The sequence below is a fragment of the Pholcus phalangioides genome, unplaced genomic scaffold (assembly GCF_987345545.1).
Source record: "Pholcus phalangioides strain wild (caught in Gottingen) unplaced genomic scaffold, Ppha-v1.0 ptg000007l_1, whole genome shotgun sequence".
Classification (NCBI taxonomy): domain Eukaryota; kingdom Metazoa; phylum Arthropoda; class Arachnida; order Araneae; family Pholcidae; genus Pholcus; species Pholcus phalangioides.
Genome location: NW_028301600.1, coordinates 5,245,055 through 5,271,635, shown reverse-complemented (window position 1 = coordinate 5,271,635; position 26,581 = coordinate 5,245,055). Strand labels below are relative to the sequence as shown.

Genomic DNA, 26,581 nt, shown 5'->3' with positions numbered 1-26,581 from the left:
TGCGAATTTTCCAAAACTTGGGACAACGCTTGAAATGACATCAAAAAGGACGTTTGGTAACCCTATCTAGACCGGAATTAAAATTAAAAGTTGAAATATTCCTAATTTTTAGGATTTTATCTACCGAAATTGTGTCGTATTGTATTTAGTGCTGCCATCTATGCAAAAATTCTAAAGTTGAGTTTTCACAAAATTCATATTTGACCTATTTTGAAACTCCTTATTTTCTTTTCATGTACTATTAAAAAATAGAAAAAATGGACAAGAAGGTTGCTGCCAGCATTTTACCTGCAAAATTCGTTTAAATTTAATATTAATTTAAACAGGACCATGACCTTATCATTTTTCCCAAAATTGACAACTTTCCAATACACATGCACTTTTAATTTACACATACTCCCTTGTCTTTCTCTTCATACGTAGTCCCCGTGGCTACAGTTTGTAAGCCCGCAGATGGTTCCCTTGAACCAGGCCCGGGAGATAAAAGTTTAATTCTGGTCTGGTCTGGTAGAAAAAATGGACGAAAGTTTTTATTGATACAAATTGCAATATAAAATTCACAAACTTTATTAAAAAAAAAAAATCAATCGGTACACTACATCGTAGTCAAAAACGTCAAAAAAGCGATATATGAAAGATTTAAAATCTAAAAAAAAATATAAAGTATCAATGATAAAATACTTTATCTCGAAAAAAAATTTAAAATACCAAGAAAACATGTAAATTCTGAATAACAATTCTTTCGTTGAAAAATTTAAGATCAATTATTTTTTTCACAATTCGAGATTTCAATCCTGAAAACGACCAAAGATATTCACTGGTTTTCAATCATTTCCCAACTGCGAGATCCATCATCCATGTCTGTCTTTTGTTGGACCGTCTAAATTAAAATACAAAATACTGAGCAGTCAAAAGTGGGACAATACAACTGGTCAAATAAAATGGTTCATCTCGAAAAGTAGTTATTATAAAATGGCATAGGCGGAGATACTTTAAAGTGTGGGGGGAAGACGATTTCTGGAAGGGGCATGATCAGAGCCTCCCTTAGGGCAGTGCCGTCTTAACGCATGGGCCCATGAAAAATTAGTTGAATTTTTCGGGAATTTCCCAGGTAGGGCCTCAGAAAAATCATTTGGCCCAGGGACCTATGATGCACTTGAGGCGGACCTGCCTTAGGGGTGTCCGATAGGTGCGGTCGCACCAGGCCCCCCACTCAAGGTAAATTTTTGGAGACTTACTATGTAATTCTTAAATTACTTCCATTAATTCTGAATTTTTATCAATCTGGAATTTTTTTTTATACCCTTAATCTGAATTTTCATCAATAGCGGAATTGTTTGTTTCATTAATTCTTAATTTTCCTCAATTCTGGAATTTTTTGCATTAAATTAGGGATAATTTCATTCTGGAATTATTTCCGTCAATTCTGAATTTTCTTCGATTCTGGGATTACTTAGTCGTTAGTTTAAAAATTTTCATCGCCTCTAGAATTAATTCTGAAATTTCATTGACACTGGAATATTTCTTTCAATTGTTAGAGATAAATTCTAAAATTGATTAGTTTCGGGAATTGTTTGTCATTAGTTTAAATTCACCCCTTCAGTGCTTAGTTCACATCAAGTTTTGTGTTCATTTACATATATTCCTCAGTATTCCTGTATATTCTGAAGTGATAGATAACGATTCTACCACAAAATTGATAAAATCGGAGCAGAGAAAATCCTAAACATTTTTGGTGCCCCGCAATTTTTGACATGCACGTGGCCTCTCGTCATCATGCCCTGGGCATGATGTCAGTTCATATTTACCCATATGCATTAGATCAGTCGACTTCACCTTTATGCTGGTGAGCAATTCTCCCCCTCCCCGTATCACCACCCATGTCATCGACTCGCATATTAGGATAAACATTTCCACCGGGGTGCTTACTGAATACTTCCATCAGCAAGAGCGCTTGTGTCCCGATTTGAGGCGATTGGGTTTGCTCAAAAATTTTGCAGAACAGCATATTAATTTTTGTCAAAGATGCATCAACAGTCAAAATTAAGGCGACTATATACCCTAGCACAGAGGGTGCGACGCGTTTAAGTTCTAGCGGGCTCATCGAGGGCGGGAAAACCAGTTCTCTGTTTGATATTTGTCTGATCCTTAGAACAAATGGCATAGAGGACAGCTATTAGCTATAGCATAGATTCCCAAACTTTTTGTTCCGTCGCCCGCTCCCCCCCCCCCCAACTCAAGTTCAACCGTATGATCCTAAACTAAAACACATTGCTTCTACCGCCCCGGACCATTCCATCGCCCCTCCAGGGAGTGATATTGCCCACTTTGGGAAACAATGGGCTACAGCCACTGGAAATATCCAGGCCGACTCATCATTCGCCATTACTGCGCACTGTGACGTCAGTGTTACCGCTACAGCCAAAAAAAAAAAAAAAATAGCTGTCCTCCAGTTTTTTTCAATGATCAGACGTCACGTCACTGAACAGAAAACTGGTTGTCCCACCCTCGATGAGCCCGCTAGAGTTTCAAGGTGTCTTAATATTGACTGTAGTGATAATACTGACGTCACAATGCGGAGTAATGGTGAATGATGAATTGGCCTGGATCTTCCCAGTGGCTATAATCGAGGGTGGAAAAACCAGTTCTCTTTTGGTCTAATCATTGAGTACCACGGCCGCAATTAGAGGAGACTAGACGGGTCTGGTGCCCCGGGCGCTGGACTAGCTGGGGCGCCGAATTCACCCTTCAACTCCTCTTTCTACATTACACGGGGGTGCCAATAGGAGTTTGCCCCGACTGACAAAGTATTTAGTAGCGGCCCTATAGAGAAAAGCTATCGGCCGATAATAGCCACAGCATATTAATGGTGGATAAGTTGGCCTGGGTTTCTAGTGACTATAATCAAAACCATACGGCACGTCATCAAACTACTATAATCAATGATACCAATGCTTCTTCACAAATGCGACAATCGAATTCAACCCGGTGAGAGATATCAACATTTTAGATTTATTTCCTTGATAAGTATACACACGTTTAAAGGAATGAAAAAACAAACTCCGTCCAGAGCATGGTCATTTATCATCGTACGTAAGTTGAACTTTATGGTGCCACGACTGCGATGCATTAATTTTGTAGAGTGCACCAAAGACAAACTTTTCCTAATCTGATAGAACAAATGGATGTGAAAGCACGAGGTAGTCATGAATCACTCACCTAATGCTCTGAAGCTGAATTGCTTCGAGGTTATTCGGCTTGCCCTCGACTCACAAACAAATAAACTTCAAAAGAAAAGCTCGAGAGTTACGGTAAATTTTCAAGAAATAAACATGTTTATTGCTGTAAAAATACTTTTATCTTAGAAATTTGAGATTTTTGTTCTCGTTTATATACCAGAACTATATCACAAACGAAACTCATGTTACACTGAATGAATTTGGAAAGGAAAGCGTGTCTCAATCGTAGCAAGTTTGAGATTCAATAGGCATTTCTATGACGAATGCGAAAATGGGAATTGTTCTTAGGTAGGGATATTTATGGTACAATGGAAAAGTACGTCGTATAATACAATTAACGTGGAGATTTATGAGTAAAACAACCTAAAGATAACTAAACAGAACTTCATTGATTTATGTTCCGCATCCCAAGAATACAGATTTAATCTAGTGGAAAGCATAAGATACCAGATACTGTAGTTTTTGTATTCCTGTACAGAGATGAATAAAAACGAACTCGGATTTACAATTTGCCCGAGTTAGTGTATGTGCATTTATATTGAATTTACGGTCATTCCGAGAAAGATGCGGTTTGTTCAAGTATAAGCTCGACCAAGTGTATACAAGAACTACAAAATCCTCATAAAAATTGCCTAAAAGAATGGTAACCAATGTTCGTGAAAACAAAATAATAAATCTTATTCTTTAAAAAAATCTTGTATTTTTTTCAGTAAGTTTATTAAATCAAAGTGGTCATTCTCTATTTGACGGTCATTGACGCAGGTGCATTGTTAAAATCGAAGTTCTCTGAAAAATGTTATTTACTACTGCAAGAAGTCATTTATTCCATCCGTAAAATATCTCAAATGGAATCGCTTTTGTTGTTACCGATAGACACGAGGCACATGGAACGTTTGAATGTTTAATAGCTCCAGGGAGTATTAATGAAATTTCTGTCTCAAGAGTTTGTCGGACTGATCAATTTGTCTAAGAGGAATGAACACACCTTTGGAGAATCGGATATTATTGCATCAGGAGGAGTATCAGACAAAACTTATTGTTTCTCTTAGCAAATCAGTCTCGATAAATCTCTCAATTTTCTTGTTAAGGGGAAACCGTGGTAAGAACTCTCTCAAGTAGAAACAAATTTTCCAGTCAACGCTAGATTGTTTACGAGCCTTAAATTTCCACGGCCCAAGCAAATTTCTAATAAATTTCTCATTGCCATTTTACGGAATGAATTATAGACGCATAATTACTTCGAACTTTCAGCAAACGTCTGAACAAAATTTGAAATTTTCTAGCAATATTAACAAAGCAGTATAACAAAAACTAGCAATACAACAAAAATTAAAAGCTTACTAGTAAATCAAAGATTACGACTGTTTTTCTTTGTGTCCATTTCCGAACATGAACTCAATCTTCATCCTCTCGTTTTTCAGACTTATTTTCTCTGCTTAACTATATAACATTCTCCATGGTCATCTAAATTTCGATACTTCTGATAGGCTAAGCCAGCGGTTCTCAACCTTTTTTGACTCGCGGAGCCCTTTTCAGTATAGAATTTCTATGGCGGAGCCCTGTTTAACTCGAGCCCTATTTGTATATAATTTTTATGGCAGACCTTTTTTTATTTATCTATCAAATTTAAAGATCTATTTTACTTTCCTTTAGTTGCCGCGGAGCCCCTGGGAAGTGCACACGGAGCCCCAACTCTAGGTAACCCTAGGGTAGTTACTCTACCCTATGGTTACGCTATAAAAGTTATTTTCCTAAAATGTTCTGTAACGCGTTTCCAGGGCCGCAACTAGATGCTTGGTCATCCGGGGCAAGCGCGCATTTTGACGCCCCTTGTAATGTTGAAGGAGAGGTTTCAGAATGAAATTGTCACCCCCTCGGGTCTAGCGCCCGGGGCACGAGACCCGCCTGCTCCGCTCTCCCTTCCCCCCCCCCCCTAGTTGCGGCCCTGCGTGTTTCAATTGGGATATACATTCACGCGTTTCAGGCAAAACTTAGAAAAATAAGGTATCCGACGAGCTGATTGAGAAATAGGGAAAATTTACACATTTATGCTTCTAGCGGGGGGGGGGAGAATGAGTGCGATATCAAAAATAAAGTCTGATGTCTGTGTATCCCCATTGAAAGAATTATTAAAGCCATTATCACAGAAGTGACAGATATTTGAAACTAGAGCTGTCATTGTATTTATAAAATTTTATTGCATCACGGTATGGTTATGTTCTACTCCATTGAATTGTATTAAAGTAGTTTGATGAATAAGACATTTGTGTGTGATTACGTATGAGTTCATTGCGGGCCATCTATCAGCTTGAATTTTTGCTCTGCTTAACGAAATCGCTTTCTATTTTGCATCACCACCACACTTGGGAAATAACTTGGTATCGGTTTTTCCATTATCAACTTGGATTACCCTGATATTGATGATTGGGATTTAAAATATTGTGAAACAAACTGTTGCAGACCTAGGGTAGAAAATTTCGATACCATCCCCGGGAAAGAAATAAAATGCAATTATTATAAACGTAGGATCAATCTTTCTCGCATTAAGTATATATTACTAGCCGATTCACGAATTTAGCCAAAATCCGATTTTCGGAAATGATTCTGGTTTAGGCCGGCCAATTCACGAAGTGGCCGGAGAAAGTGATGTGCTCATGCAAGACAGTCCGGTAGGAGGCAAATCAAATTTTTTCATCGCCAAAGTGTTATACAAGGCTATACATAGTAGCTATATTGGATTAGCTCCATGTGACGAGAAAAAGCTAAAACGGTCAAATCTTGAAAAAAAAAAAAAAGATTACCGCATCGTTACTGCGGTTTGATGGGTTGCCATAGCTAACATATCTTGAATAAGTACGCCAAGTTGGTGATGCAAGAAGAGCTACCCCCGACCCGCCGGAGGCCATACGGAAACTGTTCTGTTGAATCGACATCAGAGAGGAATCCACCCAGCACGAGAGGCTTGGTGAATTCACAACTCATGAATTTAGTCAAAAATGAAGGACAAGACAAGGTACTGCTTGCCCGTAAAGGACAAAAGTCAAAGTGGAACCCTAACTACAACTAGTGCAATGTGGTTCCCGGTACAACGGTAGCTTGGTGATGATCCCGAATCAGACTGTTGTACGTATGGGAAGCAGGTGGATGTTGCTGCATCCATACTGACAGATTCATCAGTAGGAATTACATTAATTTACCCGGGGGTAGGTAAATCGGACCGCATCCGATCAGTTACGTTCTATTTTCAATCGAAAGGATGGCCATTGGCACGTCAGACTAGGAACCATTCGAGAACAAACGCTATAACCATTGCTAGAAGAAAGGCTGATAGTGGTGTTATGGTCTAGGGCAGGCATATGGCCCCCTAGTGGTACTGCGATATTTCGAGGGGGCCACGGAAGAAAATGGAGAAAGTGGCCATGACAAGGGGTTTGGAGGGCTGCAAAGAGTTAAGAAAAATTAAGGTGTGAAGAAAAGCTTTTATATTAGTGACTATACAATTACAGAATCCAACAAAACCACCCATAAAACCAGTGTCGTCTTAAGACGAGGACCCACCTGGACCTTACCGCCTACATTTTGCTGCAGGTTCCTTAGGATAGGGTTTTTCGTAGGCCCCCAGCTAGATTTTTCACAGAACCTTCCTCTATATCAAATTTATAGTGTGAAAAACAAAAAATGAAAAACATGTAAGGCCCCCGGCTGCAGCTCTGTCAGTCCCACTCTTGTGAGGGGTCATGCCCGGGGGTCTCATGTCCATAAGTGACCCCACCTTATGATATTTTGTATAGTACAATAAATTTAGAAAATAAGTAGGAAATATGGAGGCTGTTTATTTCCAGCTAAGTATGGTACTACCATAGCATAACTTTGCCTGAGGGAGAATCTATGATGTTCAGACGCCCTGAATAGAGCTCGGACTATTGGGGAGCTGAATTAATTATAGGCCAATCATCTTTGCAAAATTTTCGTTCAGTATTAATTCAGTGAAAAAAATCAATTCAATACGTATAAAGGATCTTCCTTCCAGATGAGGGTAGAAGACTCTGGGTAAGACGGGAGCCACGAGAAAAAAAATACGGTTCAAAAGGGGGCCATGGGCAAAAAAGGTTAAGAAACACTGATCTAGGGCAGTGTTTCCCAAAGTGGACAATATCAACCCCCGGGGCAATGGAATGGTCTAGGAGAATGATAGAAGCTACTGGTATATCCTATGGGTTCGCTTGAGTTGACGAGAAAGGAATTCTGAAGGAGGCGATGAAACAAAAAATTTGGGAAACTAGGTTGAGAAACTTTACGGAAGTGGTTCTCAACTGGTGTACCGTGGCCGATCGGGGGAAATAAATAAGTAAATTTAATAAACAAGTTGGGGTAGGCCGTCTCAGACATGGCTACAAGTTTTGACGTGAATACATTCTTTGTGCCTCGAATCACTTGGTAGGTACTGACTTCAGTGCTTCAATGTAACCGAAATAATTGCATATCGTAAGAAACTCATTGCAGAAACTAAACCCTCGAAGGACCTCTGCTTGTTGATGAGAGTTCTCAAATCGTATGAAATCTTCTCGCCTTCATTTTGTTATAGGTATTAAAACGAGAGTGGTATTTATTGGATTTTATCATTTGTATTAATAACATCTATCAGACGGCACCTTTAGCTTCTATTTGCGTTGCGAACTTTGAGGTATAGCGTAAAAAATTTCATTACGAATGTGGGGCAGACCGGAAAAAGGCATTAACCATTAGATTTTTCTAATAAGAAGAGTACCATTAGAATTTTCTTAATAAGACCGATCCCGTAGACATAATACACACTAATATATTGTGAATACTTCATGAGAAATGAGCGTTTGAAGCATTTCGTTTCGTAACTTTTTGAGGATGCATCTAACATTTTCAGATGATTTAAAAGACGTATTCACGTCAGAAAAAGGCCTACGGAACTTCACTTTAGAAATTATATACTAAAAACGCGTGTCTAAAACCATTGGTGTAGGAGAATTATTTTTTGAGGCGGCGTGTGATGATCACGATTTGTTTCTTTCGTGATTAACAGGAACGTAACATTCTGTACGATATGCCCAGAGAAAATAGTTTCCTATGGTCTTTAGAATCATGGCTGAACCGAGGATAGGCAAAGACTCGAATAGCAGAAACTACCAGGCTAATCACGACTGCCAACTCGTAGTCGACGTACTTAGAAACAATTTTCCGAAACGTGGACACGTGTGATCGACATTTGCTTTACAGATGAAAACATTAGACAACACATAAAATTTGGAATAGGATTTACAAAATACAGTAATTACTATTCGTATCCATAATCTTAATCTGATTGAATAATAAAATGTTGCTGCAGTAAATAGTGAAATCTGTATGAAATTTTTCTCGTGAAGGGAAAGTTACCTACTTCGGAATTAATCAGGAAATATTTATATGAATAGCTTGCTATATAAACAATTAATGTTAAAGTTGCAAATAGCCTTTCCGACAGAATGAATATGTTGATGCAACATTTTGTCACGCTCTGGCAGACGAAATTTGAATTATTGACGATGCACAATCCCCGTTTCCATATTTTACGATCCAAACTTTTGAAATGGTTCACCACTCAGTTCATAAATAAATCGAATATACAATTGCTTTATTCAAAGCTCTTCCCAAAAGTTAAATATTATATTTTCAAGCTTCCCAACCATATTTATAGGATTGATACGGAATTTTCAGCTGAGATGTATTTGCACGTCCGATACAAATATAGATCTTAAATCTAGAACAAAGTGCTACTCACGGATTCCTCTGAAATTTAGGTGCAGTTTGTACACCATCTTTGCTTCCTTCGACATTTTGAGCTCGAGTTCCACCTCTCCTTATCTTTAGACGGTTAGCGTTATCTGAAAAATTAAGAAAACCACATTATTGAACTCGTCTTCTCGCTTGATTAAGTGGGAGTCGAAGCTTTTCCAAATAGTGTTGAGAGACGAGTGTCCTCTCTTTTCACCAGAAAGATTTTATCTTAAGTTAGTGTTTCATATTCCGACATATACTGCATTATTGGTGTTATTAGTTATCAGGAGTAATTTAATTATCTCATCAGTTTTAAGTAGAAATATATTACCTCTTGTAAGAAAAGATTCCGACAAGGAGCTGGCCAATTCTGAACTCGCAAAACCTTCAGAATTTGGTCTCATCGACTTAAGATTTTCTCTTTAGGGGTGCGATAGCCCAAAAGAGATAAAATGTGTTGAGTCCACTAAATTTTTTTAATCATCAAGCATGTTCAACTTTATCGTGGCTAAAAATGTTTTCTTAAACTAATTTTAAAATTGAAATTTCTGTATTTAATTAGCTTCAATGCCCACATTAAACCATTGAAATAAATTCACCATATACAGATTGGTAACTATCGACCACCCAATTATTACATACCTTGTGAAAACTAATGTGAAAAGTGCTTTCAGTTTTTGATTTGGCCCATACAACGCTTTAAAAATTTATTAAGTAACTCATTATGTCATTTCATAATCCTGCAAAATTCACCAAACGTATAACTTGGCATTTTTGAAACTTATAGCAATGGTGTAACCCTAAGAGAAAGAAAAGAAAAACCAGTTTTTTCTCCCTCCCTTGCGTTGTATTTTACAAATTTTTATGTGGTTATTATAATTTTCTCAGATTGCAGTTTTTGAGTTCATGTGGGATATTGAAGAAAAAACTACTGCCCCGAAAGAGATGACTTTCATGATGGGGGAGAGAATGATTTTTCGGGAAAAAAAAATTAAGAAACTGAATATAAAAGCATCTCAAAGGGGCGCAAGTCCGTATCTGCTAAGAAGGGCTCGGGGCAACAGACCCTTATAAATACGACCCGTGATGAAATCTGAAAAAATGACAAAGTTCTGCGCGAATCATGTAGGCTGAAATAAATTTCGAAGTTGTATCAAAATATATCTATTAACAGGTAAAGTAAATTTGACATTTCAGCTCGATAAAAAATCAATTGCAGTCGCAAGAAAATGAAAACTCTTCGTTGCAACATGTATGAATCGGAATGAAAATAAGACACGAGATGAATAATCAATAGAAAAAATCTGAAACCACCAATTATTTTGAATATATTAATTCATAAAATAATTAGTTTGATTAAAAGTTTCCTATTGAATCGTTATTATTCCTCGTTAAAAATCGTTAATCGTTTAAATCGTTATCGCAACAGTTTCGAGAAAGTTTTAAACTTGCTGAAAAAAATATTGCCGTTTTATTGACCAACATGTGATTTGATTTGAAAGACACGTAAAAAAACGATCGCACAGTGAACACTAATCAAACTATATATGCACCTTCTCTCAAAATATTTCACTTATCAGTGAAGGAGAGCAAATTATTTTGGCAAAAAGGCTTTTTTGTTGGTTTAAAAAAAATTCAAATAGATACTTGGCTAACACTTCAAAAATCTGGTAATAAATTTGCCATTACAGTGGGCGAATTTATTACGTAAAACAATGTACTAATTTAGTTACGTTATTTTTATTACGTAAACTGGCACTTTTTCCCTTCGTTATTACTCTTCACGAAGAGAAAAGCGCCAATCATGAAAGGCCGAACTTCGTTTCTGACTGGATTGAATATGTTTTATTTTTTCAGAACGTTGAAACCCTCTGTTGGCGGAGAAATTTACTTTCGTTGCGTGTTTGGCGAGTAACAGCGTCAAAAAAAATGACACGCACAGAATTTCAAAACATTAGAACTTGATATTCGTCCTATCCTAAACCGGACACTTTTCTTCGTTATTTTTTTACAAGGAATCACGTGTAATTATTGGGCGGTCGATAGTTAGCACCCTGTATATGTTATGGTAAAAGCCCGAAGACGTAAAATCTAGATTTTACCAAGATGAGTTGGTAAAAGTCCGAAATACTCTTGTAAACGTTCTCATTTCAGACTTTTATCAAGTCAAAGCCTGTTTTTAATGTAGCGATTTACCATCATGAACTTATTAGTTCCTGACAACAAATTGATTAATTTCTGACACAAGCAATTAATCAATTATTTTACTCCTGACGCTGATTAAGCAATTATTAATCATAATTTTTCTTGATTCATTAAAAACGGGTTTTAACTATTCTGAATACTATTCTGTTCATACTCCCAACAGTATGAACTTTAAATCACAATCATGGTAATTTGTCATTATTTAGTTATCGTCAGAAACTAAGTTCTAGGTGGTTGATTAATTTAATTTAATTAGAATTAATAATTAACTTATTATAAAATAATTATTAGAGTTAGAAACTAATAAGTTCATGATGGTTAATCGCTTCGTTAAAAATGGGCTTTGACTTGGTAAAAAAGTCAGAAATGAAAACGTTTTGACAAGTGTAAAACGGACTTTTACCGACTCTCCTTGGTAAAAACTAGTTTTTATCAGTCTTCGAACCTTCACTGCGATTCTCGATAAATCCCTCTACAACGATATTTTTCACGTCTTGTTTGGAAATGCCTGTACGCTACCGTTAAACTGCTGCAACGATAGCCCCTCTACAACGATATTTTCTTGGTCCTCAGAGTATGGTTATATCGAAATTTCACTGTACTACATTCAGTGAAGTAAAGCTGACAGTTGACTAAACATTCATCCTCAAAAGAAGTTGACCTCGACGTGTAATTAAGAAAGCATTCGACAGTCAATATTCTTTTCGATAACATCTTAACCACGGTAATTTCTAGCACGTCTATGCATGCAATTTATTATATTGAGTAGTCTTTATGACCCGTCATGATTAATATTATGCCTAAAGAATATTTATTACAGAGAAAGGGATCTTTTAGAAATCTTTAAACTTGAGCGGATCTTCATCGCTCTAGAGTGAATAGAGCTCCTAAATTACGTTTATTGATTATAGGAAGAGAAAGCGACTGGACCATCGTTTGCCCCGTCGATGATAGTAAATATCTATCTTCTCAACTTCTGAAAATCCTATTGGTTGAGTCTAATGTCTTGGATTTACTTGAACCCGGCAGTTATTGATCACTAATGTTTCATAAATTACCACGCTGAAAAAGTTTGTGATAAGGTTAATTGCGAATGAAATTCAGGAAATATTCCCTCGTTGTTTCGGAAAACTAGCTTAGATGATGGATGTACGTACGTCTAAAATATCAAGGCACGTAATCAAGTAAAGTTATTGGATACAGCTGAAAGTTTAGTAACTCAATTAACTTTTGGGATTGGAGAGAGTGAAGATCGACTTTTTCATTTTCTCTTTTAATTATCTTTTCTTGAATGAAATGAATCAATTCAATTGGACAACCGATGATAAGCTTCGCGTGCGCTGAAACTTTACTTCTAACGAAATATAGATTGTTTATAAATTCTAGATGGCAGTCTTGAAAGTTGTGAAATCAAAAAGTCAATATCTTTAAAAAAATAATACACAAGAGTGAGCATAAAATTATATTGTTCAGAGCATTCTGCAGCCTAAAGTCGTATCGATATCAAAATTTGCACATATACTCAAGTATTTACTGAGGGGGGATGCACTTAAAAATTTTACGGAAAAATTAAAATCCTCAATAGAAATTCACAGCGATTATCCACGCTCAGAAAGAAATGTTGATAAGTAGATATCTCGTACATAGTTCACGCTTGTTTCTGATTCGCGGAGTCGGCAACGTTGCCGAATTGTATAAAAACCGGAATTACAAGTTTAACCAATTCGTAACGGTGCTGACTCGCAGAATCGGGAACCAGTGTGCACTATGTTCGTACCCTCAGACTTAGCAATTCTTATATCAATCAGATAATTTGATTTTTTGGAAAATAGAGCGATTATTTTTCCAACAAAGCCATCAAATTCCGCTGTATTAAGTTTTAATAAATCACTAATCCAGACAGTTAATTGTGATCCTTTGCACAAACAAAAATTACAAGAGCAGAAAGTTGAAATTTTATGGTTTAGAAAAGCTGACACCTAGTAACCTGTGTAATATATTTTCATTCAAGGACGGCTAATATTTAAATATTTAAAATAATAATCCAATATTCTGTGTAAAATCTATTTGACAAGTAGCACGTGATGAACAGAGCCCGGATTATATGCACTTTAAAAATACCGAAAAATGTATTTAAAATACCGAAATATGCATGAAATAAATGTGCCTTAAAAATTCAATATGCACTAAAGGGCATATACATTATATGTGTATTAGAAAAATGAACGTGAAGTGAAAAAATAAACATTTAAAAATTATGAAATTTCCCTAAAAGGAAAATATGCTCACAAAATGAAAAAATAGATTTAAAAAAGCAAGAATATGACCTAAAAATGAAAAATATATGCACAAACATATGCATAAGGAAAATATGCTTATTAAAAGCACTGAAGTATGGCCTAACTTAAGAGAAAAGAATATGCAGTAAAACTAAAAAATATACGCAAAAATGAACACATGTATTTGGAAGGGCGAAAATATTCATTCAAAAATGCCTGGAAATGAACAATCCTAAATGGTGAAATATTTTTGTGAAAAGATTAAAGAAATTTGAAAAATAAAAGGTAAAAATCTTACAAAAATTAGCACAATGCGATAAATAGAAAAAAAAAAGTCCCGAAAATATGCACGTATTTTCTAAAACTGGTGATTTCATGCATTTATGTGCACTTACTATAAAAATTTCTACAACATAAAATTGCATATGCAATTATGTATTTGCATATAATCCGGGCTCTAGTTATGAAATTTTTAGACACGCTTTTGTTTGACTACTGATCAGATAAGTTGTGATTCCATCCCAAAATTGTTTCATGTTTATAAAAAAAACGGGAAAGCTTTGTGTCAAATTTTAGTGAAAAAACTTTAACCGAGGGTGATATTTAGTATTTGTTTAAACCAGCGTTTCTCAACCTATGGTCCGCGGACTACAGGTAGATATGATAATTCTGTTCCAACTGAATGAAAACTTATTCAATTGTTTTGATATTCATGCTATTTATGCGGGTTCAAATAAAAATGATAATTTATATTTAGGTTTAACACACATCAAGAAAATGCTAGAAATTGTGGTCCTAAATACTGGATATCACTAACTTTAGCTAAAAAATGCAATTTCCGACAAATTTACTAATTACTGATAAAATGGATGAAGGACAAGTCGCAGTAAATGAAAATGCATTTGACGAAGGAAAAAACCCATTCTCAAATGACTACTTTTCCGATTACCATATTTCATTCAGAAAAATAAGGGGAACTGCGATCTTAAATATGGTTATATACGGGACGTTAATTGTCAAAAAATGTTGTGCAAGTCGGTAAAATCCCCAGTTGCAGCTAAAAATCACTGAAAATTTTGGAGAAAACGTATTTATAGTATAGTTGTATTTATAGCCATAGTTATCATAAACTATAAAAAAACGCTGTTTATTCATAATTTTAGTAAACATTTATAAATTCAAATACGCATCGTTGAAAAAACGGGACACGTATAAAAAAATTTGGAACCAAAAGTACAGGAACGTCCCGTAATACGGGAGACAAGTGGTCCGTCAAATTGTTCCAGATATTTTACTAGTCCTTGGGAGTTCAGAAAGGTTGAGAAACATTGGTTAAAACTATAGTCACAATTTGTGACAAGATCGACACGGATTGGTTAAAAACTTGCATTTAACCCTTTCGCGTGTGGGCGCGCGCGCCAATCTTTTATCCAAAATTGTGATTATAGTACCATTGTGACATAAACCACGTCAGTTAACCCTGAGTGCATTTTAATTTAGTTTTCTCTTTGTAATGTATTAACTTACTTGGTTCCCAATGGCCTATTGGAAAATAAGATTCCCGCTTGCAAGAATTTTGAGGCAGCTTCGGTTTACAATCTGGCAAAGGAGTCCAATAATCATTTTCGAATCTTGAATTAAAGAAATCGTCACCACTATTTCCAAAGATGTCGATAGCCGTATGGCTTTGTTGTAACTTGACATCGTGCTCCGACTGACCAACAGAGCTGTAACCACTATCGCCAGAGTCACGTCGATGGCGAAATTCAGCCAGTTTCCAAGTGTTCCATTGTTCTGTATCGAATATAGTACTAGTTTGTTTCACAAACGCTGCGGATAAGATTGATAGTTCAGTCTTTTGCTGGCAAGGCATATTCTCAATTTTTGCCGTTGATTCGAAGTTATTGAAGCAGAAACATCCTGCAGATTGATTCTTTTGACGAGATGTCAAGGTGTTGCCAATTTTTTTGTGACCGGTTTCTTGGATATTTTTTGTTTGTTTAGCATTGCACCAATTACTACAAGGACGCTTGCAGACGGAAAAATTTAACGGCACTTGGCCGAAAGTCCATTTCTCGATTTTAGACTCATTTTCCTCAAGATGTTTAAAAACATTTATCTGGCTCCCGTTTCTCTCGTCTAAAAGCGTGAACGTATCTGAAAGAAAAAAACGTGGGTAAAATGTTAGCATGTACATTTCATATTCTGAACCTCTTGTCATCCGATTTATTTTGATCTAAACAGAAAGACGTTTCAATCAGATTCGACATACTTTTAACTAGTGATATACAACATTCTCCTGATTTACGGAGCAATCCAAGTATCAGATGCGAGAAATATTCGCTAAAATTGCTCCGACTGGACGAGAAAATGATTCAATAGAAAAGTTTCATTCGGTTTTTACGTGGGCAAACTACTTTTACTCAACATAATTTTATGCTATTACTACGCAATGTATTGTGAAATGCTAATTGTTTTTTGATAAAGTATTATCATGGATGAGAGTCAGAATCGACGCATTTGGATCAAATCAAATTTTTAAAAATGTTTTTAATTTAGAGGAAACTAATTTGGTATCGTGTAATTTCACAGGTTAAATGTGCGCGAAAATATATTCCGAAAATCGATTATAATGATTAGGATATGATGGTATAACAAATATGATGGAAAGAAAAGTCACCTGTTCTCCGGCGGGACTCGAACCCAGGCCCTCTTGCAAACCGGCGTGAAGCCTCTACCTCGCGCCTCTGTGCGTTAAATAAGGAAGACATGGTCGTTTCTCCAGTGTGGTAGATGATAGCATGCTTTCCCGGTTTGCAAGAGGGCATGGGTTCGAGCCCCGGGAAAAACCAGATGACTTTTCTTTCCAAGTTCACCTCGGCATAATATCCAGAAAATATCAGTTTTCTTGATATATTGGACTGAGAAAAGGCTATTTCTCTGTCCACGCATTAAAATTGCTATAGCCTTTTTTGTGTATAGAATTTGGATTCAAATGAGTTTTCGACTTGTGGCAACTCAACCTGACTGCAACATTAGCTTAAGGGGTTGGTGCACGATCTTGGCTTCCCATGGGAAAAATCTCATTCCTTTAAGAACATTTAAAAATTTTATATTCACTCGATTTTTTCCTCAAATACTATAGATATTTTTATACAGTTTAAAACAAGAGTTTAGGATTTTAATTGTTGGTTATTTTTTTATCGAATTTTAATTTCAACATCATGCCTTTCAAAAATCACCAAATTTTACCCATATTTTGTCATAAAATTAAAAAATTTTAATAAAAAAATCCTCGTGTTAACGTATGTAACACCATAGTGTTGAGAGACACAAACTTTCAAGACATTTGAATGAGTGGTTTGTTCGGAAAAATGTTCTTTAACAAAAAAGTTTTGAGAAAAAAGCATTTAAGTGAAAACATTAGCATATATGTCTGCTAGCAGTTTATGTTTAAATATTTCTAGTAGAGCTACAACAAAATCTTGAACAGAATAGCATTTGAAAATTGAAAAAATTGAAAATGGGTCTTTTGGAAAAATTTGCGTGTACCAACCCCCTTAATTTCACCTCATAGCTTATATTTGTTTCCTGTGACTTGACTTCCTATGACAAAATACAACACGGCCATCTTTACCTGTCAGTGATAATCGGACCAAAATCTAATTTTCAAGGTGACTGCACTCCTTCGGTGTTTTTTAAAAAGGTCATTTTGGATAAAACGCACATGTTTTTTGTTTGAATATGGTATGAAATTAAGAAAATGTTATTGTATGAATATTTTGCCAAAACATTTTTTTTGTTAGTATATGTAAAATTAGCATATTTTGAGCACTTCTCTACTGCTTGTATCAACGTTCTTCACACAGGTTATTCCTATGAAATTTTTCTGTACAACGAACTAAAAGTTTTAGAATATGTGCTTTTAGTAAACTGACACCATTATATACGAGTTAAAAACATTTTTCGTTAAAAATACTTAATTCAAAATCATGAATACTTGATTATTCAAAAAAAAAAATTGAACATGAATATATTGCTTAGTTCAGTTCATTGCACAGTCAGAACTGTTTGAAATACAGTGGGAAAGCGAGATATTTTGAAAAATTCTTGATATAAGTTTTTCGTGGAAAAAAAGCAAAAAAAAAAAAATCTTCAGAAAACGCATTCAAAGATTTTATCTCCAAACTAATAATTGGTAATAACTTCATTTCTATTTATTGTAGAGATGAAAATGAAAAAAAAATTTAAATTTTAAAATAACTGCTCTTTCGCGAATGAACAAATCAAACAATTTCGAAAATTTTGACGAAATTCATTTGAAGGAGGGCAGTCACCTTATAGTAAAAATCGGACATTCATGCCTCACCTTGGATCAGAACCCGACAGACCAGACACGACCCAGGCTCTGTCCCTCCCGGGGTATAAGCCTTTTACCCTTGCGGGTTGGGTCGCGCTGGGGAGAGGATCAGAACCCAGCATCAACTGAAAGCTAGTGTGCTAACCACTCGGTTGCCCCAGGCGGCTTCAATAAAATTTTATTTCCTAATAAACTTACTTCGTAAGAACATTTCACCTGAGCAAACGGTAATCACACAGTAAGTTGTAGAAGATTAAGCGATTTCATTGTTTTTTTATTTCTATAGTGAACAAAAAAATTGCGGCCCCCAAGGCAAACTTGGGGGAGATTTCATTAAAGTTAAACGAAACTCGACGTAATCAATAATTCAGATTAACACTCACCATTCATCTGATACTGTCCTTTCTTTCTTAAAACAGATGAATCTTTATCCGAACCATTTTTCACCGGGGATTTCTAAAATACGAATAAAATACCTCAATTGTTTTTTTCATTTTATATATGCAGGCATATGTCTGCTTAGGGTGAGAGAGCACCTGTTAGACACAAGACAGATTTAGACTAGCTTAATCATTTTTGTTCCCATTGATTTGTATGACGCAACGTTTCAATTTGTCATTTTCTTTCAAACCGAACACGGGCCCATGCTCTATCGTCGTCGGGCAATTTTAGCTATTTCCCCAATGGGGTGGACCGGGGCGGACTTTATTAAACGAGAATACAAATAATAAAATAGAAAATAAAATAATACACCACACAGATATGACAAGTAGAACACACCAATGCATGATGCAGTGGCACACACAGAAAATATAAAATTGTACAATATATACAAATAGGTGAGGGGTTTCAATTTGTGGAACACTAACTGGTGTGCGCGTTGTGCCATACAAATCAACGACTAAGCTTGTCTAAAGCTGTCTTGTTTCGTCGTGTCGAACGGGTGTGCGCTCATCCTTAGTTTTAGTAGTATATTACATATTGAAGTGCACATATGCAAAGTGTCCTAACTTGGCCTTTATCTCATCAACCGTTCGTCGTAGAGGTTGGATTCCAATTTAGAAAAATGCCCAAAAATGTGTTCAGAAATCATTCTGTACCAGTTTTGTCAGTGAAAATAGTGTGTCAAACTAAAACAGTTAGCTTTTTTATACGGTCCCCGTCCTTTAACTTCCAATTATTAAGCTCTTGCCCTGTCTCTCCTGAGCCAAAAAACACGTTTTTAAGAGCAATATTCGCCGAGATACTTACATTCAAAGTCAGAGAAAAAAAAGGGAAAGAACAGCATATAAAAAATCTTGTTCGTTGGTTTGTTATTTGATTTCTTAGAAAAATTCAGCTGTTTCTTCAATTGGTAAGCTGGGACCATGAAAATGAGTCCTACTAAGAGCGGGTAAACGTTCTTAGTGGGATGTTACACGCGGGATCAACTTTATTCATTCATGCGACATGATTTGATGCCAGTTTCAAAACTCGGAATTTGAAGTCTGGGATTACACCAGGGCCGTCTTGCGAGCATCATGGGGTCCTCAGGCAAAGCGATTTTTCCGGCACCTCCTACGTTATTATAATTGATCATGTTTGTCGCACCACGGTCATTTTCTGCACCCTACGTTGTTATAAATTTATGCCTTCCAATTTACATGCTTACATTCGAAAATTTACAGATCTCTTTCATACCTCTACACTTAAGTCCCGGGTGAGCCCATGACGGCACTGGATTACATACGTTAAAATAAAAAGTTAATGAATAACACCAGATTTTTGGATTTATGGCAATTAGAGAAAATATTGCGAGAATTAAAAATCAGTATACCTGAGCATCGACAGAATCTTTTTCAGAGATTTGACTGACTGATCCGACTTTTTCACCGACATCTTCAGAGAGTCCGTTCAATTTAACGCCGTCTTCAGAATTAACTTGAACCTCCTGAATTTCTATTGACGATGAAATGCCGTCTTCGTGAATATTCAGATCGCTTGTTATATTATTCTCATCGTGGTAGCCATTGGAAATCTTTTCACTAATGTTAGAATTCGTAGATTCGGCAGGTTTTTGAATATCCTTCAAGATGAAATAAGTAAATGACGGGAATCCGCAAATATCTGTTGGATTATTCTTGCATAATAGTTTTTTCTCCTGTTCCGTAGGAGACCATATGTTCGTAAAGTCAAGTGGTTGAACAAACTGCCTGTTTGAGACCGTCTTACTTTTTTGATGGTCAATGTTGTTCTGATGCGACACGAAAGATAAGTTTGAAGTTTGCACAAGATTTGTTTCCGGCCATAAGTATTTAATTTTTTTATTAAAACAATAACCGGTTGCCGTCGTTTCGTCTCGCACTTTTGATAATTTAAACATATTCTCGAATACAGGATCTTTTTGCTCTGTACTGGTTTCAATACTGGTAACTGGTGCGTGTGCTTCCAGCGGCATCCGACAACTCGAAGTGAGAGAATTTCCACCAATATTTGTGGCGTATTTCTCTATTTGTTCATACACTTTAGCAGAGGGCACGAATGATTTACTCAGTGGATTTAATGGTTTACTTGAAACCTGAGTCTTCATATCTGGCACGCCTAACTCGATGGCTTCTATTTGTTTCAGCAGTTTTTTCAAAGTTTCCAAGTGCTTCAACATTTCTTCAGCGTCTTCAGAAGCACATTTTTCAATTTTATCAGTGCTTTTGCATCCATTGAAGCAAAGGCAATTTGCGACTCGGTCGTGAATCTCCAGAGTTTTTCTAGATAACCCTGTTGCTTCCTTGAATATGTTTGACAGCAATGATGTCTCACAAAGACTGCCATTTTTCTGAATGCCGAAGTACTTCATATCCAGCCTCGTTTGCAGAACCAGAAACGTTGCTTTGGTAGAACATACCTGAATGGGCATAACTGATTCGTCCCTCATCTTCTCCGTGCAACGTGAGCGAACTGATAGCAGTTGACCTGAGAATAAAAGTTTAGATGTTATTATGCATGTCGTGATATAGAAATGTTTTCATGTTTTTCTGTCTATAGTCTTTTTCATATTGTCACAACGATTGTATGTATAACGAATTATACGATGTATAACGATTAACCCTAGAATACTGTCTCAGAAACGTAGAGTTATAGGCAGTTACAAAAAGCTGATAAAATTGCATGTTAAGTTAGTATATAGGGTTAACGGACATATAATCGTATGAAAGGGCCCATCCCAATCTCCTTCCTTGTCTTTCAAAATTTTCTCTGGCACGACCGCGCCTTCCGGGGCAATGAGCTAAAATCGCGTAAGCGACAGAGCCTGGTCTTGCTCGGTCTGTTCCGTCTAGTTTTGATATTCAACTGACAGTGACGAAAAAATGGAATTTATTTAGCAAATTTACTGGAGTTTGGGTTTTCAGAAACATTTATTGCAATTTAGAAATTCAGATGAATTAAAAAAAAACAAATCTTTGAATACATAGTTTGATTATTTATGATGCTAGACAATGATGTCGCAGACCAACGAGTAGAAAATCTAAGGTGTCTTGAGCACGATTCATATTACATGGGGAGGGGAATGGTAAAAGTTCTGAAAAAAAAAAATTTAGATTATATTTTTCTTTCGTAACTTTCACAAGTACACTCATCAACTCCGTGTACACTGCTAGTTTATTTTTGGCTCATGAAGATCGGCGTAACATCTACACATTTACCGCTAATTTAATGATTTTCGAAATTGTGGCTCAAAATCAACTCGTAACGCTTTTTTTTTTGTAAAGTGGTATAGCAATCACAACTATTAGTTATTTTGCAGAAACCACAATAGTTGGTCCATTTCCCTGAAAAATGGTAAATCATGCAATTATAATTTACAGAAATCAAGTTTGAGAGTCGGACGTTCGCACGGAAAAATTTATTTACTATAATCACATTTTCATATTTAAATTTGTCTCAGTTATACTAAATGCTCACACAAGATTTCAGTTTTAGAATCTAGGGTTCACAACAAAATGTTTCATTGATATAAATAATTATAATCGGGAGAGAAGCGAAAGGCTAACCGTAAGTTATTCTAGATTCGAATAACTTACGGTTAGCCTTTTGTTCGTTTCTCTCCCGATTATAATTATTTGTATCAATGGAACATTTTGTTGTGAACCCTAGATTCTAAAACTGAAATCTTGTGTAAGCATTTAGTATAACTGAGGCAAATTTAAATATGAAAATGTGATTATAGTAAATAAATGTCGTACACAATTTGTAATTTGATTTGTATTATTCTAATAACTACCGAGACCTAACAATTTAAATTTTTACAACTATGCCACATTTTTCAGCAAGTGTTTTCAGAGATGAACGTTTCAGGCATTTCATATCCATAAAACTCAGACCAATTCTGTCGATATATATATATTTTATTCAAAAGAATATCCTATAAATATTTCAAAATTTGAGCTTACCAATAATCGTGGCTCTTAATTTCCAATAACTCCCTTCGAGTAAGACATTCAAAATACATTTGCTCAACTGAGCATTATAGGTGAATACGGAATTAACACGTACGTGCGTCCATGAACAACCGATAAAACACGTATGGATGAAATGACTATGCCAAAGACTGAAGTCTCCCCAGAAACACTTGTTTTGTCTTCATTTTTATACAGAAATTTTGTCAACATTGGTCTCACTCCTGATTTTCCCTAAAGGTATTTTAACTGAAATTTTACTGCCGTGTTAACAAAAACGAAAGCAAACTAAAGAGATGGAGCTTGCTGGATCTGGCAGCGGAGTTGTTAGCCCACTAACATTCGACTGTGTAGATCTGGGTTCCAATCTTAGATGGGACATGATCGTATTTTTCTTGCCGCTTCGGATTCAGCTCCGAATGGTAGGTTTCGGTTTATAAGATCATGTGATCATTTTTGTCGCACCACGGTGATTTTCTGCACACGAGGGCTTATTTGATCGGAACCTGCGATTTATTGCCTGTTTCGAACTGCAGCCTTTTTTTTATACTTACCGAGAGGTTAGTGCGCTTACTCCTCAACGTGGAACTCCCTGCGGTAGCAATCTCTTTCTGTGATCATGCTGCTGTTTCTGTTGTACCCCCCCCACGTCAAGAAAGTTTCTGACAAGGACGAACTGGGTGTCGAACTCGCAACACCTCTAAACATCCCTCGGTACTTTAGGCGAGTATCCTATCGACCTGGGCTACCGCGCCCTCGGTTTATAACAGGCCTTTGCAATGAGAAATGATCTCGGTGCCCATAGATAGTGACATAAATCAAAGATATTTGATTCGGGAACATCGATAAAAACTTGATTTTATCTTAACAATGCGTCTGGTTGTTGCTATCAGAGGCGTACGTAGGGAGGGGCACAGGGGGCACGTGCCCATCCCCGAAGGCGATCAAAAATTAAAATTATTTTTTAATATCGTTATAAAACGATCAAAACATGGAAAGAAAATAATGTACACTTATACAGGGTGATTCAGAAAAGACGGGAAAAACTTTAAAAGGTGATAGTACACATCAATACAAATAATTGTCAGCAAATAATGCATGGTCTAACGTGGAACGCAAACGCGCTATCGCGTTTCAAAACGGCCAGTTACATTTGCATATGCATGGGGTTCTTTTTCTCCCGATAAATTTCAACAGGAATGTCATTTTAACGTTTGCGAAGTGGCCGTTTCGAACGCGCTAGTTCTTTTGCGTTTCACGTAGGACCATCTGCAAAAATGTGTTAAGACCAAGAACCAATTAATTAATCGAGATATCTTTTCCCGATTGTGTCAAAAAAAAAAAAAAAAGATACCTTTTCCACTCTCATACACGCACTTCACATAAATACATACATTACTCTCTTGTCTGTCCCTTCACCAGGGGGACGCGATGGGCCCCCAGCCCTTATGAGGAATATATGGCCCGCAAAAGGGCCAGGCATCCCCCTTAAAATTTTTATTCTGGTTCTGGTTCTGGTCTAGTAGGACCATGCATTCTTTGATGAAAATTGTTTGTATTGGCGTGTACTATCACCCCTTAAAGTTTTTTAGTTTTTCCCATCTATTCTGAATCACCCTTGTCTTAATCCATTTCTGTGAATTCAAAATGCTTTGTGTATCTTTAAGAGAAATTCATTGTGCTCCCTTCAATCATGCGTACGCCCCTGGTTGATGTCACAAGTTTAAAGGTCTTTGCATTGAGACTTTCAAGTTACTAATTTTATTAATAATTAGTGGTTTCGGATTTTCTATTGATTCAGTCACATTTTCATATGAATTCTATATGTTGAGACAAAGATTTTTCATTTCGTTGTCACTACAACTGATTTTTTATTGCGCTAAAATTTTGTGTTATGAACCCGTGTTTTCTTGATGAATTTACTTTCCCTTTTTACAATAAATATTTGGACGACTTTGAAATTTATTCCAGCCTTCATAATTTTCGCAGAAATAATTTGGTCATCTTTTCAGATGAAGTTTCATTCGGGGTGTATTTATAAGTGGGGTGGTTGCCCCGGGACCTTCTTAGCAGAGACGGACTTCAGGCTCTCACCGTCCTAGGCACAAATTCGGCCACCCCTTTGAGATGTTCTTATATTTCGCTTCTTAATTTTTGTGTCAATTAAGTTAATTTTGTTGCAGAATTACAATCAACAATCAAAAGCCATAATGTAAACCTTCATTAACTTCTATGTTGGAACTGGGAGAAAAAAAATCTCATCTGAAAATTATTAGTGATACTTCTTTGTTGATTTAAGCGAGGCAAATCAAATGAACGCCAGGCGTTGATCAAAGCACAAAACATTTTTATCTTTGTTTATAACGATCGCGTAAAAATTTTGAAACAAAGGAAAAAAAAACTGGTGTGTATACAACACACATCTTTAGATTTCTGGATATCTGTGAGGCTTATAATTGAATATGTTTACATTGGATGAACGCAGGTGTCGAGGAGATATGATCGAAGTGTTCAAAATTTTCAACGGGATTGATAAGATGGACCATGAACTTTTAGTACACCGCCAATCGACTGCTTTTACAAGGGAACACCAGTATCGATTGGTAAGGGACAATGCGAGGTTATGGTGTCGCAGGAAATTTTTCTCTAATAGGGTTGTTAATAAATGGAATAGCTTACCCCCGGAGGTAGTTAATTGTCATGCAATTGACACGTTTAAAAAGAAATACGATAAACATGTTGGGATAAATCTAGAAGCTCTACCCATACTTAGAATAAGACAACCATAAATACATTATGGGCATTGTATAGTACTTTATGATGTGTATATATTGTTTATTAATTTTAGTTTTTAATTGGGTTGCTGTATTTTTGAAATATATGACATCCATATTTGTTACGGGCATCTTTTTCTCAACCACCTCGTTGGGTATTTTGTCTGTTGTGGCGTTGTATTTGTATTTATAGCATTGTTGCCATCTTCAAAAAATCCAAGTTGTATGTTTTGACTACGTTCGGTGAATTTGGCAGGATTTGTAAGTGACTTAATCGATTTTTAAAGCGTTATAACTCTTTAGTTATAGGTCAAATAAAAACAAGCAAGCTTTTCCATTTTATTTTTTTACAAGGAATTACGTGTGTAGTTATTGGGTGGTCGGTAGCATCCACCCTGTATTCCATAAATGCTCAACCCATGGTCCACGTAATTGTAGAGATTCCAAAATTAATTTACAAAACAAAAATTCCATTAATTTTCGTCACTTACGACATAAATTTAATTTTTTTAAATCATCTGTTTTTAAGGAAGAATAAAATTTAAGTTTTTTGTTTCTAATTTTTTAATGTTATTTCTATGGACGTCCAGAAAACATACAGAAAATTTTTCTTTTCATGAACTTTGTGGTTGATATCTCTAAACTAAAGGATCAGAAGAGGAAATAACAAGAAAAAATTTATACAATCAATTTAAATGTTAATTCGGCCGGTGCAAAGAACCCGCGGCACGTTCACAGATCATTTGAGTAACCAACGACACAGTTACAGAGTACTTACGCGGCCTGTGGTTCAGTTCTACATCACTCAATTTATCCGCGGCACAGTTCCAGATCATTCAAGCAGCTGGCGATACATTTATAGATAGATCGCTTAAGTGACCCACAAAAAATTTACAGATCACAAAATAGTGATCCGCGACATACAATGAATCCCGCTTATAAGGTTCTTCAGCAGTAGTAACATGAAAAATCATTGTAGGCGGAAAAACGCTCTAAACGAGAAATCTCTATAAGGTTAGTAAAAGTCAGGGCAGCGAAAATAAATCATAAAACCGTTATAAGCGGAATGTACTGTATTTACAGATCACTTAAGTGACCTGCGACACAGTTTCAGAGCATATAAGTCGTCCTCGGTACAGTTCTACATCACTTATGTTACCCGTGGCACATTTTTTAGATCACGTAAGACTGTGATGCAGAAAATGTTTGAAGTGCGACCCCCTTTTGATCAAAAAAAAAAAAAAATTATCGGCACCCCTACATAGACTGACCATACGTGGTGGTTTTCCGGGACATTCCGATTTTTTGCCGGTAGTAAATGTGCAGTCCCGAAAGCACTTTTCGGAAATCTTGTTTCGATTTTAATTGGATGATACTGACTTCCAAAGATATTCAATTTTTTTTAATATTATAAAATAAATATATTTACTTTGTTTTTTGATGTACTTAGTGTCCCTTATGCAAGATAGAAGAGTAGCGAGGTGTATATATATGGTCCTCGATT

The 26,581-nt window shown here is 36.1% G+C and overlaps 1 protein-coding gene across 1 annotated transcript; it reads right to left on the bottom strand.

Annotated features, from left to right (window-relative positions):
* Positions 1-535: 535 nt before the first annotated feature.
* Positions 536-22,666, bottom strand: LOC149084824 (uncharacterized). Its single transcript, XM_089232566.1, has 6 exons — positions 22,298-22,666; positions 19,687-20,819; positions 18,254-18,326; positions 15,038-15,667; positions 9,031-9,133; positions 536-880 (listed from the first exon to the last, which is right to left on the bottom strand). The coding sequence occupies exons 2-6, from the start codon at positions 20,779-20,781 to the stop codon at positions 829-831; spliced, it is 1,953 nt and encodes a 650-aa protein (XP_089088692.1). The 5' UTR covers positions 20,782-20,819; positions 22,298-22,666; the 3' UTR covers positions 536-828.
* Positions 22,667-26,581: the final 3,915 nt, after the last annotated feature.